At 45.9% G+C, this 15,252-nt stretch overlaps 1 protein-coding gene across 6 annotated transcripts in view; it reads left to right on the forward strand.

The window, feature by feature from the left end:
• The first annotated feature begins 7,134 nt into the window (after positions 1 to 7,134).
• Positions 7,135 to 15,252, forward strand: part of LOC106987808 (chondroitin sulfate proteoglycan 4-like) — a 74,498-nt gene continuing 66,380 nt past the window's right edge. For 4 of the 6 annotated variants that reach the window (XR_008289352.1, XR_008289353.1, XR_008289354.1 and 1 more), the window contains exon 1: positions 7,135 to 7,487. Coding sequence is in view for 3 of the 6 variants with exons in the window: in XM_027076592.2 (XP_026932393.2) it covers positions 7,409 to 7,487 (79 nt within the window). In the remaining 3 variants the exon portion in view is untranslated. The remainder of the gene's footprint in view (positions 7,488 to 15,252) is intronic. The other 2 variants (XM_053200678.1, XM_053200674.1) reach the window with 2 other exon arrangements.

Genomic DNA, 15,252 nt, shown 5'->3' on the forward strand with positions numbered 1-15,252 from the left:
CTGTTCAGTGGGGGGTGGTGGCACTTTCTGATTTTCCAGTCGCTGAGAAGTCCACAGGCCTCCTGTGGATATATTAAATGGCCACAAACTACCCTGGAGCTTTGGGCTTCCACATGGGGCCTGACTCCACACAAGCCTTGCGGTGGGCTTGTGGGGGGCACTTACCTCTTAGAGCTGGCCACGTAGACCCCTGTCACTCGGTGGGTGACTTTCCATCAAAGCCTGTGACCTGACAGAGCCTTGATTCCGAATGAAGCCAAGCAGGAAACGGTGTATTGGAAACAGTGGATCCGCCACTTGTGGGAAGGTTACAACGATTCCCACTGTGGCTACAGACAAGAGCCAGCTTTGTGTGTCCTGTGTTGCTGAAAGGTCCCCGTAAAAGTTCACTTGTTGAAGGCAACACGGAATGTCAGAGCTGACAGGGACCACAGAGACCAGCCAACCCAACCTTCTCGTTCTTTTTTATTATTTTTTAATTTTTTTAAATGTTTTTATTTGTTTTTGAAGGAAAGAGAGAGACAGAGCATGAGCGGGGGAGGAGCAGAGAGAGAGGGAGACACAGAATCCGAAGCAGGCTCCAGGCTCCGAGCTGTCAGCACAGAGCCCGATGCGGGTCTCGAATCCACAAATGGTGAGATCATGACCTGAGCCGAAGCCGGACGCTCAACCGACCGAGCCACCCAGGCGACCCATCCTTCGCGTCCTTCGTAACATAGATTTCAAAATGCGGATTGTGGTTTGAGCCTCATCGTTGCATCCGGCCACATGATTTCAAAATTTTTTACATCCCTTCAATGTTAAGCTGTTTGTTACTGACCGCAGTGCAAGAAATGACAGCCAGGTAAAACATGGAGATTTTTGAAGCTAAATCCTTCATACCAACTGCTTCCAGGACCTCCCTCATCTCTTTATTAACCCGTGGCCAACTGACTTCTGTTCTCACTCTGTACAGAAACAACTCTCAAGGCCTTTGTGTTCCCCATCCTCTTGTGTTCGTATGCTGTCTCCATAGACTCATTCTTCAAAGTGTGGTTCGAACACCGAAAAGGTCTCCCGTTCCGCTCACGTTCATCATCAATGGCCTTTTGTTCTAGTTAAAACCCCTTTCGTGGGGTTTTGTTCCTTGCAAGCAAACTAGTGTGGGGGAGTAATATTTTTTTAAATGAAACAAATCCCTGCATCCCTCCACACCCGTCGCTTCCTTTTTTCCCTTGGTCTTTGCATGCCTTTGAACAGAATCTTTCAAGGAAAGGATAACTTACTTTGCTTAAAGGCAACAGGAATAGTTAGCAGTCCAAGCTGCTGCCTCCCATCCTGTGCCAAGCACATCATGTAGATGATCTCATTTAACCTGGAAACATCCACATGGAGGTAGGTCCTACACCGTGTCCATTTTTCAGGTGATAAAATAGAAGTACAAGGTCAAATAACTTGCCTTACTGAGCAGTGGAGCTGGGATTTGAACCTCTCACCGTTTACCCAGTTAGAGATTATAGAGCCTCCATGAAAAGCCACCCCCACAAATGATGGCGCTGTTACCAAACTGCAGCTCAGTTGTGTTATTTCCCCCTCCCTTCCTTACAGTTACTGTTTAAACTTGGGCCTGGGGTTCTTTGACCTCCCGGGGAAAAAAGGAGCTGAACCTAGGTTCCTGCAGAGTCAGACTGACCCAATTCCAGTCTTCTGGTTTCCAAGCCGCCCCCTGCCAGCCACCAGCAAAGATGCCTCGGCCTCTACATTATTAGCTGTGGGTTCTCTTTTCACGTAGACTCTCCCATAAAGTGTTTATCTTCCTATATTCGAGGAAGGGCAAAAAAATATTTGCACTTTCCCACATGGAGGAATTTCCTCTTTTCTACTCAGAACAGCTATCTTGAAATAGCCCATGCCTTGGGCTAAGCACAACTCTCCTGTGGCCTGGGTAGAAGACTGTGTTGTGCTCCAGGCCACTGTGTTATATCAGTGTGGCACCAACTGTGTGGGTTTTGCAAGGTAAGAAGGGACCTCTTGTTTGCTCGAGGTAGTTGGTTTGGAATCACTCTGCTCCTTCCAGGCAGTGGTTCTGTTCTTGAGAAATTCAGAATCCTTGACAGAAGCCCTCGCTTTCCTCAGGCAGCTTTCTAGAACTCAGAGAAGTTAATCCTGCAGCAAACTCTGACAAAATCGCATTTGCCCTTTCTTTCTTCCTTCTGTTGACTTCCCAGGAGATTTAAAGCATCCTGAGATGTTCTTTTAAAGACTGGTGTTTCAGAGCACCTGGGTGGCTCAGTGAGTTGAGCGTTTGACTCTTGATTTTGGCTCGGGTCATGATCCTAGGGTCACGGGACTGAGCCCTGCATCTGGGCGCTGAGCGTGGAAGCTGCTTAGGATTCTCTCTCTTTTTCCCTCTGTCCCTCTCTCCCACTCTCTCTCTAAAATAAGAAAAATAAAAAACAAACAAAGACTGGTGTTTCTGAAGTTAGCAGTGACTTCTCAGAGTCTGCCTCATTTCAACCCCACTGAGGTCACAGCCATTGCCACAAAAAAATTGGCTCAATTGCCTTTAAACTAGACTGAGAGTAGGCTCTATGGGAGTTCTTAGTGCTCTTGGGTAGGCTCTTTAATATGGCAAATACAAATCCCAGTCTACATCTCAGATTTGCAAGAATGATGACTTTATTTTTTAATAGTCAAATTTCATGATTCCATATCCTTTTCTGCGGAGTGGCTAAACTCCATCTTGTTCTATGCAATGTTCCTTCTCAACACCCAGAAGGCTGAGAGGAATAAGATTTCCTGCTCTGGGATACAGGATAATCAGGGGGAAGCAGTCAGAATGGTGACATTGGCAGGGCCTAAAGAAAGGCAGGGCCCCATGGAAGCAGTATAATCCCTACATGTAGATTTATGGGCTTCAGGAAGACAGGAAGACACCAGGAGGGAAAAATGGCTGTGATGTGTCTTGGCAGCCAAGGCCTTATCCAGCCTCACAAAGAATATCTACACCAGGTTGGCTGAGAACGTTCAGAGTGGCTTGGGAGAAACAGACAAGTTTCTGACAGAGCCATTCATGTGGCAATGAGGTGTCTCTATGGAGCCTATATGGACTGATATCCAAAGACCCCAGGGGGTGAGGAGTGTCTCAGGAACCACCCCCACAAGGGCATTGAGGAGCAGATAACTGCCAGCCCTCTTCTCTCAGTCATCCCTGATGCCTTGGTGCTACATACATCTCATGGAACTTCAACTTGGGGGAAGTTCTCGCTTGGGGGAGCGAGATGCAGGAGTGAAAACTTCAAGGGACTGAGATACAATTTTGCATCCACGGCAAATTGGGAGGTCAAAACTGAAAGCAAGTGGAGTTTGGGAAAAATATAGAAAATTATCATTCATGCACACCTGAATCTGTGAAGCTAGACTTGTATACCAGTCCTAGTGAAGTATGGATTCATCAAAGGAACTCAGAAGAATCTTATGGAAACAAAATCCGGAGGTACACCTGAGCTTTGCGGGGATGAGAAAACCAGGAGCAGTTGCTGCCTGTGGCTTTGACTGTCCCTTCTAATCAGCTTTTTCTCTGGGCCATGGGGCCAATCTCCTGTCTGTAAAGACTGAGACAGAGGCACACGGCTTTCTCTTCTGACTCATAGTCCCTCTTCCTCCATAACTTCAGTGAACACGGGTCTTTGGTTGGTGCTCACTAAGGAGCCATGCCCTTGTGAACCACTGGCCCTGTGGCTGCCACAAAATCATTGCATTCATAGTGCCTCTTGGTTGAAACGTTCTCGTTTGCCAGGGTAATGCCCTTTTGATCAGGAACCCACCTGGTTCAATTCTGCAGGGTCAGAAGGTGAGGAGTCAGGTAAATCAGACATGACTGCTCAAAGCAGTCACATCGTCAAAGGTATATAGGTTGGAAAGTTTCAGAGAAGAGGGTCTTGGTCCCAGAGGCTTTGCCCAGTCTCGAACTCCCCCGTGTTAAAATTACTGCTGTACATGTCTTGTACACCTCTTTACCTTGTAACGTTCTTGAAAGTAGAAGCTCTAATTCATTCGTTTGCGCCATGATATCTTTGTGTGCCTTCTGCATCTGGGAGGGTTCAGCGAGCACCTGCTGAATGAGTGCACATCTCTCTAGTCTTACACCTTCGTGTCTCTGTATTCCTTTTCTGTTCTCTATACCTTTATTTCTAAGCGAACAGCATTCTGGTTAAAAACCAAATAGAATAATTCTGGTTGCTGAGATGTCACAGGTGAGGGCCAGCCAAAATAATTAGACTTGAGTATGACCCTGCTGCATGTGCATTTCCTGATGAGACACTCTTAGGAAACATCCTGAGAGTCACCATGGTTATAGTTGGGCTTTCCCTAACAACCGAGCATCTTAGTTCCTCATCATTTTAGAGCTGTCTTAACCGCTATGGAAATTAGCTAGAGACCACATTCAATCTTTGAAACATTTAAGTGATAGATTACAACTAATTTAAAGAAGAGGAGCGAGTGGCACTCTACAGGGAGATAATTCCTAGTCCCTTTTTGACACTTGGAACGATCTTTCTAAATTAAAAGCTTCAAGTTTATTAGTAATCATCCCCTCGGTTTGAGTCAAGAAATGAAACTATTTCAAGTTTCTCTGTGTGCTAATTAAAAGAGCTCTGTTTCAATGGCAGAGCTGTCCCGATGCCAATGATGATAAAAGAGAATCATAAAGTTTTGAGCCTAGAGGGAGTTTACAGATCATTTAATCCAATCCTTTCATTTTATAGGGGAGGAAACTGAAGCCGCTATAAGGTATGTGACTTGTCACACAGGTAGAGCCCAAGCTATAACTCCCAACCACCTGGTCCAGGGTTCTTCATCCTCAAGAAGATCAGAACTACTATGGGCAGTGGGGTGAAGCCAGAAATTACTATCATGGGGTGATTTGTGATTTATAATAAGAAATATATATTTTGTCTTAATTTTTTGTTTGTCTTAAAACCCTTGGAAGTTCCTAGGTGATGAGAAGGATAAAAAGTGTCTCTTTTGTTATGTTACTGAAGCTTCTTGGAAAGCCCCAGGTAACCTTAAAGATGGAGGCTCCTTGCCCAGGGAACCAATCCTGTGATTAGAAGGTAGGAACTTTCAGTCCCATTCCCAGACCCCCAAGGAGGGGAGAGGGGCTAGAGATTGAGCTCAATAACTAATGGCCAATGATTTAATCAGTCGTGCTTATGTAATGATGCCTCCATGGAAACCCAAAAGGAAGGGGTTTGGAGAGTTTCCAGGTTGGTGAACTGGAATGTTTCCATGTGCCACTGGGCCAGGCCCCAAACTGCATGAGAACAGAAGTTCCTTTGTTTTTGACCTTGCCCTATATATCTCTTCACCTGGCTGTTGGTTCCGATAACAAGTTTCAAGTTCAAGTTGACTCCTACAAGTTGATTCTTTCAAGTTTTTTCTGCGTAGCTGGGGTGCAGGGGCCCAAGAGCAGCTGGCTCCAGGGGTCCCAAACAGACGGGGTTCAACCACTCACCACTGATAAAATCCGAAGGCAGAGAGGCCAGTAGTGGTGAAACAAGAAAGGAATTTATTTCCGTCAGGCTAACACTGGGAAGGAGGACTAGAGACCCAAAGACTATCTCCAAAGTGCTGAAAAAACTTCCAGGTTTATGTAAGGAAAACGTGGGACAAAGGTCAGTGGGTCCGTGCAGGTGGGCTGTATGTCTCTCAGGGATGCTCAGAAACTGGCTAGAGAAATCCATGGGCCTGACTGAGCTCCCTGGTAAAATGAGAGTGCCCAGTGATTTCTTACCATGGACCAGTCACCGTGCTCAACAAGAAATCCTCATGAGCTAGCTAAACCACACAACCCACGATAGGATCAGCATTTTCTTCATTTTACAGACCAGGGGACCCAAGCTAAGACAAATGAAAGATTTGCCCAAGGTCACATACCAAAGTCACTAACTAGTACCCAAGCTGGCATTTGCACTCAGATCTCTTAAGGTACCCTACCTGTGTTCTTAACCAGAGGTGATATTTGAGTAGAGCCTTTTGGGGCACACCGATGAATAGTCTGGGGCCTCTCAGGGGAATTTTGTTCTGCACTGCCCATGTGTTAAACTTATGTGAGTACCTGAGGCTGTCAGGAGAAATTCTGCATGTCTATATCAGCCTGAGCTGAACCGGCCCTTCAGCCCTGGGCTGATTTATACGAGAAGCTGCCCCTCCAACTTGGGTAGAACGGATCCTGCCAGGGGTGGGGGCCAGGGAGAGGCAGGAAGTAGAGAGCAGTTCCCTTAGAGAAGTAGGGTGAGGCTGCCAGGAGAATGAAGGGCTGCTGAGCAGGAGAAACATGTCTGTTCAAGAGCAAAACAAATTACAGATTGTCTGCTGACGAAAAGGTCAAAATTGGATTCCACGCTGTAAAAAGGAAAAAAAAAAAACAACCCTTCATTACAGAACTAAAAAAGGAAAGGAAGGGGATATGAAGTCATCCTTGATTTGATTAGGAACAAAATATCACCAGTATCGATGGCCTCTGTGGCACATTCGTTAGCATTTTGTCAGACTTCTTAGTTGCAGAGAACACAGCCAGGGAAGCGCAGCACCCAGAGAAGTTGATCTAGAAGGCCCCTGCTTTTATTGGTCAAGCCCTGTTCTTGGCAGATTCTGCTCAAGTCCGTTTTACCAGAAACCTCACACCTGGGCGGAGGCTTTTCCTCTCTATGAGCATGTGCCCCAAATCAGAAGGGGAGAGTTTCTGCCCAGGACTCTTGGGCCTTGATTAATCCCTCTGATAGTGGCTCCAAAAATTTCAATGAAATAACTTGACGGGCCGTCCTTTAACATTCATACAAATGAGGCTCACATTTGATAAGCAATGGTTATGTCCTCTTATCGCCTCCCACTCTCAGTCGTTCGGCCCACACGTTTGCTTGAGCCAGCGCAGCAGGTACACATTGAAGACACAGCAGTAAGGGAACGCGCCCCCTGTCCTTCTGGAGCTCAGGCGGGTCAGGGGAACCGTCTGCCTCACGGCTGGTGTGACAGTCCCACCTCCTTAACTACCAATTCCCCTAGCCTCCCTTTGTCACCACCTCCTGCTTGCACATTTCACCCCGCCGTAGAGGTCGCCCGGCTGGGGGGTGGGGGTGAGCACGCGCCCTCTGCCCGCGACGACTGCATGGGCGCAGGGCCCCCGCACCAGCCCCGTTCGGTTTCGCCAGCGGCCTGGGAGAAGGTCGGGCCGGGCCTGTCGCTGATGGGGCGCAACAGCTGCAGGTCGCAAATGGCGCTCCCCGCCCCGGCCCAGCCCCCGCGCTGGCTGGGGGCGGCGCCCCCCGGCCGGGCTGCGGGCCCCGGCCGCGGGCGGAGAGGGGGCGGCGCAGGTAGCTGGGCGGCCGCCCCGGAGTAAGCGCGGGCGCGGGGCCGCCGCGGCGGGATGGGGCGGCTCGGGGCCCGCCGCCTCTTCCTGCTCGCCGCCTGCCTGGGGCTCTGCGGGGCGCGCGGGGCGCTCGGAGGTACGCGCCTAACTCCCCCTCCCGGTTCCTTCCCCGGCCGGCCGCGCCGAGCCCGTGAGCAGAGGGTGGGCGAGCAGAGGCCAGGGCGCGCGGGGGGCTCTCCCCGGACTCCGGGGGCCCCGGAAACCCCGCGGCGACCCTGACTCTGCCTCTCGGGTTGGGCTTTCCCGAGCCGGGCGGCGGGGAGGAGACGGCCCGGCCCTGCGCGGTGGTGGCCGCGCGGCCGCGCGAAACTTCCAGCTCCCGCCCCGCGCGGCCCGGCCCCGCTGGTTCCGGGGAGCCCCGGGGTGGGGGCTGTTCCCGAGGTCCGCGCGGCTCTCGCCGCCGCTGGGGGGTTTCAGAGTTGGACTCCTGGCGGCACTCGGACGAGCGGGACGAACGAATCCTGTCGTCCTCCCTTCTGCTCCTTTGCGGCTCTGCGCCTTCCCCAGGCCGGGTGAGGGGTCCTGGGCTGCACAGGACCGGCCCGGGTTTGGGGCCTTAAACTCGTGAAATTCTTTGGTCGCTGGCCTGGCCTGTTGTTCTGTAAGTCCCTCCACCAGTCCGCCTACATTTTCTGGACCTCATTCACTGGAAATGCTTTGCACTTCCATTGCGCATTCCAGAAGTCAAGGATTACTAATAAAAGCATGATTATTTAGACTTTTTACATAACCGAGCCCTGCACTTGGGCCTTCCCGCCCACCATGGCTCCCTGAAATTTAATTTAGTTCAATGAAAGACTTCCTTTGTGACTTTTTAAAGATAACACATTCTAAATCTACGGCCTTGGACCTCTTTGTAGGATTCGGATTAAATTCTGAACGCTTATTTACTGCACGTTAGGCATAGAATAGGCAAACAGTGCCATTGCCGCCTACACCGCCTGGTGATTTCACTGGGCGCTTCAGAGTAATGTTGCAGACTTAATGGCATCTGGAGTATGGACACTTCACTCTCCTCTTACCCTTTTTGCTCTGTTCCAAGCTCCTCCTCTCCACCCTCCTCCCTCCTTCTTGAATCCTGCCAGGACTGAAGGGTGGATTGGCCTGGGCTTGGAGGTCTAGGGCTGCGTAACTGAGGCTTTGATGTGGCTTTCAGAGGGACGGTTCCAGTTGTACAATGGGGAGATCTGGGAGGGCAGTGCATGGTTCTGATTCGGTGGTGATCAGGGATAAGCCAGTAATCCAGTGGTTGGGGTAAGGGGATGGTAAGTCCAAGCTTTGGAGTCAGATGGGCTTCAACTTGGGTGCTATCATATGTTCCCAGAATGTCTTTGCGAAAGTGGCTTTCCTTTCTCTAGGTCTTAATTTTGCATCTGTAGAATTGAAATAATCGCTTCTTCAGGGAGGCTTGAAGAAAATACTCTATAAGACTTATTCACAGCCGAAGAACTACTTAGTAATTCTCATTTCCCTCATTTTCTACGGATTAGCATCTTTCTTTGTCATCCATGCAATTATTTGGGAATGAGGCTAAGAACCTATGGATTAGATATCTATTTAGGGGTGCGGAATGTGGATAGGGAATGTTTCTTGAAGAATTCCATGGGGTGCCTGGGTAGCTCAGTCCATTGAGTATCTGACTCTTGATTTGGCTCAGGTCATGGTCTCACTGTTCTGTTCCTGGGATCAAGCCCCGCTTGGGGTGTGGTGCTGACAGCACAGGAGCCTGCTTGGGATGCTCTCCTCTCTCTGCCACTCCCCCACTCATGCACTCTTTCTCTCAAAATAAATAAACTTTATGTTTATTATTATTTCTTTTTAATTTAAATCCAAGTTAGTTAATATACAGTGTACTAATGATTTCATGAGTAAAACTTAGTGATTCCTCACTTACATATAACCCCCAGTGCTCATCCCAACAAGTGTCCTCCTTAATTCCCCTTCCCCACTTAGCCTTTCCCCCCACCCAACATCCCACCATCAACCCTCAGTTTGTTTTCTGTATTTAAGAGTCTCTTATGGTTTGTCTCCCTCCCTTCCCTTCCTTTATGTTCATCCGTTTGTATCTTAAATTACACATGTGAGTGAAATCATATGATGTTTGTCTTTCTCTGTGTGACTTATTTTGCTTAGCATAATACACTTTAGTTCCGTCCACGTTGGTGCAAATGGCGAAATTTCATTCTTTTTGATCGCTGAGTAATATTCCATTATATATATATAGACACATATGTCTCTCTCTCTCTCTCTCTCTCTCTCTATATATATATATATATATACACCACATCTTCTTTATCCATTTGTCAGTCGGTGAACATTTGGGCTCATTCCATACTTTGGCTATTGTCACTAGCACTGCTATAAACATTGGGGTGCATGTGTCCCTTCGAATCAGCACTCCTGTATCCTTTAGATATATACCTAGTAGTGCAAATGCTGGGTTGGAGGGTAGTTCCATTTTTAATTTTTTGAGGAACCTCCATCTGTTCTCCAAAGTGGCTGCACCACTTTGCATTCCCACCAGCAATGCAAAAGAGATCCCCTTTCTCCGCATCCTCACCAACATCTGTTGTTGCCTGAGTTGTTAATTTTAGCCATTCTGACAGGTGTGAGGTGGTATCTCATTGTGGTTTTGGTTTGTATTTCCCTGTATTTCCCTGATGATGAGTGATGTTGAGCATTTTTTCATGTGTCTGTTAGCCATCTGGATGTCTTCTTTGGAAAATTGTCTATTCATGTCTTTTGCCCATTTCTTCACTAGATTCTTTGTTTCCTGGGTGTTGAGTTTGATAAGCTCTTTACAGGGATACTAACCCTTTCTCTGATATGTCATTTGCAAACATCTTCTCCCATTCCATCAGTTGCATTTTAGTTTTCTGATTGTTTCCTTCCCCACGCAGAAGCTTTTTGTCTTGATGAGGTTCCAATAGCTCACTTTTGTTTTTGCTCCCCTTGCCTCCGGAGACATGTCGAGTAAGAAGTTGCTGTGGCTGAGGTCAAAGAGGTTGTTGCCTGTTTTCTCCTCTAGGATTTTGATGGCTCCCTGTCTTACATTTAGGTCTATCATCCATTTTGAGTTTATTTTTGTGTGTGGTGGAAGAAAGTGGCCCAGGTTCGTTCTGTGTGCCACTGTCCAGTTTTCCAACACCATTTGCTGAAGAGACTATTTTTCATTGGCTATTCCTTCCTGCTTTGGCAAAGATTAGTTGGCCATACGTTTGTGGGTCCATTTCTGGGTTCTCTATTCTGTTCCATTGATCTATGTGTCTGTTTTTGTGCCAGTACCATACTGTCTTGATGATTAAAGCTTTGTCACACAGCTTGAAGTCCAGAATTATGATGTCTCCAGCTTTGCTTTTCATTTTCAGGATTGCTTTGGCTATTCAGGGTCTTTTCTGGTTCCATACAAATTTAGGATTGTTTGTTCAAGCTCTGTGAAGAATGCTGGTGTTATTTTGATAGTGATTGCATTGAATATGTAGATTGCTTTGGGTAGTATCGACATTTTAACAATATTTGTTCTTCCAGTCTATGAGCATGAAATGTTTTTCCTGTGTGTGTGTGTGTGTGTGTGTGTGTGTGTGTGTCTTCTTCAATTTCTTTCATAAACTTTCTATAGTTTTCAGTGTATAGATTCACCTCTTTAGTTAGGTTTATTCCTAGGTATTTTATGGGTTTTGGTGCAATTGTAAATGGGATCAATTCCTTGATTTCTCTTTCTGATGCTTCATTATTGGTGTTTGGAAATACAACTGATTTTTGTACATTGATTTTATATTCTGTGACTTTGCTGAATTCATGTATCAGTTCTAGCATTTTTTTTTTTTTTTTGGTGTAATCCTTTGGGTTTCCACATAGAGTATCATGTCATCTGCATATGTGAAGAGTGAAAGTTTGACTTCCTCCTTGCTAATTTGGATGCATTTTATTTCTTTGTGTTGTCTAATTGCTGAGGCTAGGATTTGCAACACTATGTTGAATAACAGTGGTGAGAGTGGACATCCCTGTCATGTTCTTGAACTTAGGGGAAAGCTCTCAGTTCTTTCCCATTAAGGATAATATAAGTGGAGGGTCTTTTCTATATGGCCTTTGTGACTTTGAAGTATGATCCTTCTATCCCTACTTTCTTGGGGGTTTTTATCAAGAAAGGGTGCTGTATTTTGTCAAATGTTGTTTTTTTTTCTCCATCTATTGAGGGGATCATGTGGTTCTTATCCTTTCTTTTATTATTGTGATGTAGCACAGTGATTTGTGGATATTGAACCAGCCCTGAATCCCAGTAATAAATCCCACTTGACCGTGGTGAATAATTCTTATAATTATCTTTGGATTCGGTTGGCTAGTATCTTGTTGAGATGTTTGTTTGCATCCATGTTTCTCAGGGAAATTGGTCTGGAGTTCTCCTTTTTAGTGGGGTCTTTGTCTGGTTTTGGAATCAAGGTAATGCTGGCCTCATAAATGATTTTGGGAGTTTTCCTAACATTTCTATTTTTGGAAACAGTTCCAAAAGGATAGGTGTTAACTCTTCCTTAAATGTGTGGTAGAATTCCCCTGGAAAGCCATCCGGCCCTGGACTCCTGTTTGTTGGGAGATTTTCGATTACTGATTCAATTTCTTTACTGGTTATGGGTCTGTTCAAATTTTCTGTTTCTTCCTGTTTCACTTAAGGTAGTTTATATGTTTCTAGGAATCTGTCCATTTCTTCCAGATTGCCCAATTTGTTGGCATATAATTTCTCCTGATATTCTCTTAATATTGTTTGCATTTCAGGAGTATTGGTTGTGATCTCTCCTCTTTCATTCATGATTTTATTTATTTGGGTCCTTCCTTTTTTCTTTTTGATCAATCTGGCTAGAGGTTTATCAATTTTGTTAATTCTTTCGAAGAACCAGCTCCTGGTTTCATTGATGTGTTCTACTGTTTTTGTGATTTTGATATCATTGATTTCTGCTCTAATCTTTATTATTCCCCTTTTGCTGCTGGTTTTGGGCTTTATTTGCTGTTCTTTTTCCAGCTCTTTTATGTGTAAAGTTAGATTGTCTATTTGAGACCTTTCTTCCTTCTTTAGGAAGGTCTGGATTGCTATATACTTCCCTGTTATGAGCACCTTTGCTGTATCCCAGAGATTTGGGGCTGTCATGTTTTTATTTTCATTGGCTTCCATGTACTTTTTAAATTTCTCTTTAATTTCTTGGTTAACTCATTCATTCTTTAGTAGGATGTTCTTTAATCTCCAAGTATTCATGGTTGTACCATGGTTTTTCTTGTGGTTGATTTCTAGTTTCATAGCGTTGTGGTCTGAAAATTCACAAGGTATGATCTCCAACTTTTTGTACTTGTTGAGGGCTGATTTGTGACCCAGTATGTGGTCACTTCTGGAGAATGTCCCATATGCACTTGAGAAGAATGTGTATTCTGCTGCTTTAGGATGAAGTGTTCTGAATACATCTGTTAAGTCTCTGTGGTTCAGTGTGTCATTTGAAGCCATTGTTTCCTTGTTGATTTTCTGCTCAGATGATCTGTCTGTTGCTCTAAGTGGGGTGTTGAAGTCCCCTGCTATTATGGTATTATCATGAATGAATTTCATTGTTTCTGATTAATTGGTTTATGTATTTGGGTTCCTCCACATTGGGGGCATAAGTATTTATAATTTTTAGTTCTTTTTGGAGCATAGACCCTTTAATTACGATATAATGCCCTTCATCTCTTGTTACAGTCTTCATTTTAAAATCTAGTTTGTCTGATATAAGTATGTCCACCTGCCAAGTGGCACCTCCCTCCAGAATTTTATCTCAGATGGGGCTGTGTTTCAAAAACCCCACACTTCAGGGGCACCTGGGTGGCTCAGTCAGTTAAGCATCTGAATTTGGCTCAGGTCATGATCTCACAGTTCATGAGTTCAAGCCCCACGTTGGGCTCTGTGCTAACAGCTCGAAGCCTGGAGCCTGCTTCAGATTCTGTGTCTCCTTCTTTCTCTGCCCCTCCCCTGCTTGTGCTCTGTCTCTCTCTCTCTCTCTCTCAAAACTAAACATTAAAGAAAAAAAGTTTTAAAAAGAAAAAAAACACCCACACTTCAGAGACCCCCACTGCTTGGACCCTGGCTAACTCTCTGGAGAAGGTCTCACTGAGCAATGGCTGGGTGCCAGCTTGCCCCAGAAAATGTTCGTGCAATTGTGAAGTGGCAAAGATTCAGAGATTATGGCAAATCACAACACACAGCCATTGCCAGGTTTCACAGCACTCTGTCATCTTTGTCCCAATACCAGCAAACGTGGCTGCTCTCCGGGGTCCGCTCAGATCTTTGCCTGTGTGGAGGCCATATAGCCTCTACCAAATGCACTCCAATTGGGGGAACCACTTCTCCCCGGGTGGCACACGGACCCCTCAGACCCCACTGCGTGCACTGAGCTTCAGAACTTCAGACTCTGCACTCCACTGTTTATAGAATCCTGGCGGTATTGAAACCCTCTCCTTTCTTCCCGTCAGTGGATTGGGAGAACAGATTTCTTGTTCAGCCCCCTGTGAGTGTTTTCACTCTTTCTCTTTCTCTCCAGCTACTTTCTAAAGAGTGCTTCTCTTGCACAATCCCGATGCACCGCACTCTCCTTCCTTTCTCTTTGTCTCTGTCCCTTCTCCGCAAAAGCATCTGCTTACCATCCATGGCTTTTCTCTCCCTCGCTCCTGTTCACCTCTCCACACCTGTACCTGTGGAGTTCTGTGGCTCAAGTTACGCAAATTGTTGTGTTAATCCTCAGATCAATCTCCTAGGTGTTCAAAAATGGTTTGGTGCTGATCTAGCTGCATTTCAGGGACATGACAAGCTCAGGGTCTCCATGCCGCTCTGCATCTTAACTCCTCCTCCTCGTAAATACACTTTTAAAAAAAGAGAATTCCATAACGTAGACAGTAGCTCCCCCTTATTCGTGGGAGACACATTCTAAGACCCTCAGTGAATGCCTGAAATCACAGGTAGTACCAAACCCTATATGTACTATGTCTTTTCCTATAATACATACCTATGGTAAAGTCTAATTTATAAATTAGGCATAGTAGGAGATCACCAAAAACAAGAAAATAGAACAGTTGTGAAAATATACCATATTAAACGTTGTATGAATGTGATCTCACTCTCTTAAGATATCTTACTGTACTGCTCTCACCCTTGTTGTGACGCTGTGATATAATGAAATGCCTATGTGAGGAGATGAAGCCGGGTGAATGATGTCAGCCTTGTGACATAGCTTTAGGCTTCTATTGCTCTTCCAAGGATATGTCAGAAGGAGGATCGTCAGCTTCTGGACCATGGTTGACCACGGATAACTGAAATCGTAGACCGGGGGGGGGGGGGGTGGGGACAACTGTACTGTCAGCATATATACTGTTCTTCATCCATAGCTCTGATTGCAAGACAAATATTGGAGACTGGGGTCTCATCCAAAGCTACTTTGGGGCACTTGGAAGAATATTTTTTGAGTAGCTAGATATGTGATCTGATTTCAGGTTTCTTCCTTACCTCCTTGGATAAATCAGGCTGTTGCTTTGAAGACTCTCCCTGTCAAAGGCTTAGGTGAACTTTTCTCAGTCCCTGGGGGACACTGGGATATGTCCTCAGCTTGGAGAGTGTCCCCACCGCAGGGAGCCACTTTGTCTGATAAACATACTGTCGTGGTAAGGATATCTTTTAGCATACAGGATATCTCTATTTGCAAATCAAATATCAGCCCTACTGTCACCACCTACTTTCTCAAGGTACAATATACACTTAACACTAGACCCAAGTAGGAAATAGTTCAATAATTTCTAATTTTTTTTAATGTTTAGTTCATTTTTGGGAGAAAGAG

The sequence above is a fragment of the Acinonyx jubatus genome, chromosome A1 (genome assembly GCF_027475565.1).
Source record: "Acinonyx jubatus isolate Ajub_Pintada_27869175 chromosome A1, VMU_Ajub_asm_v1.0, whole genome shotgun sequence".
Classification (NCBI taxonomy): Eukaryota; Metazoa; Chordata; class Mammalia; order Carnivora; family Felidae; genus Acinonyx; species Acinonyx jubatus.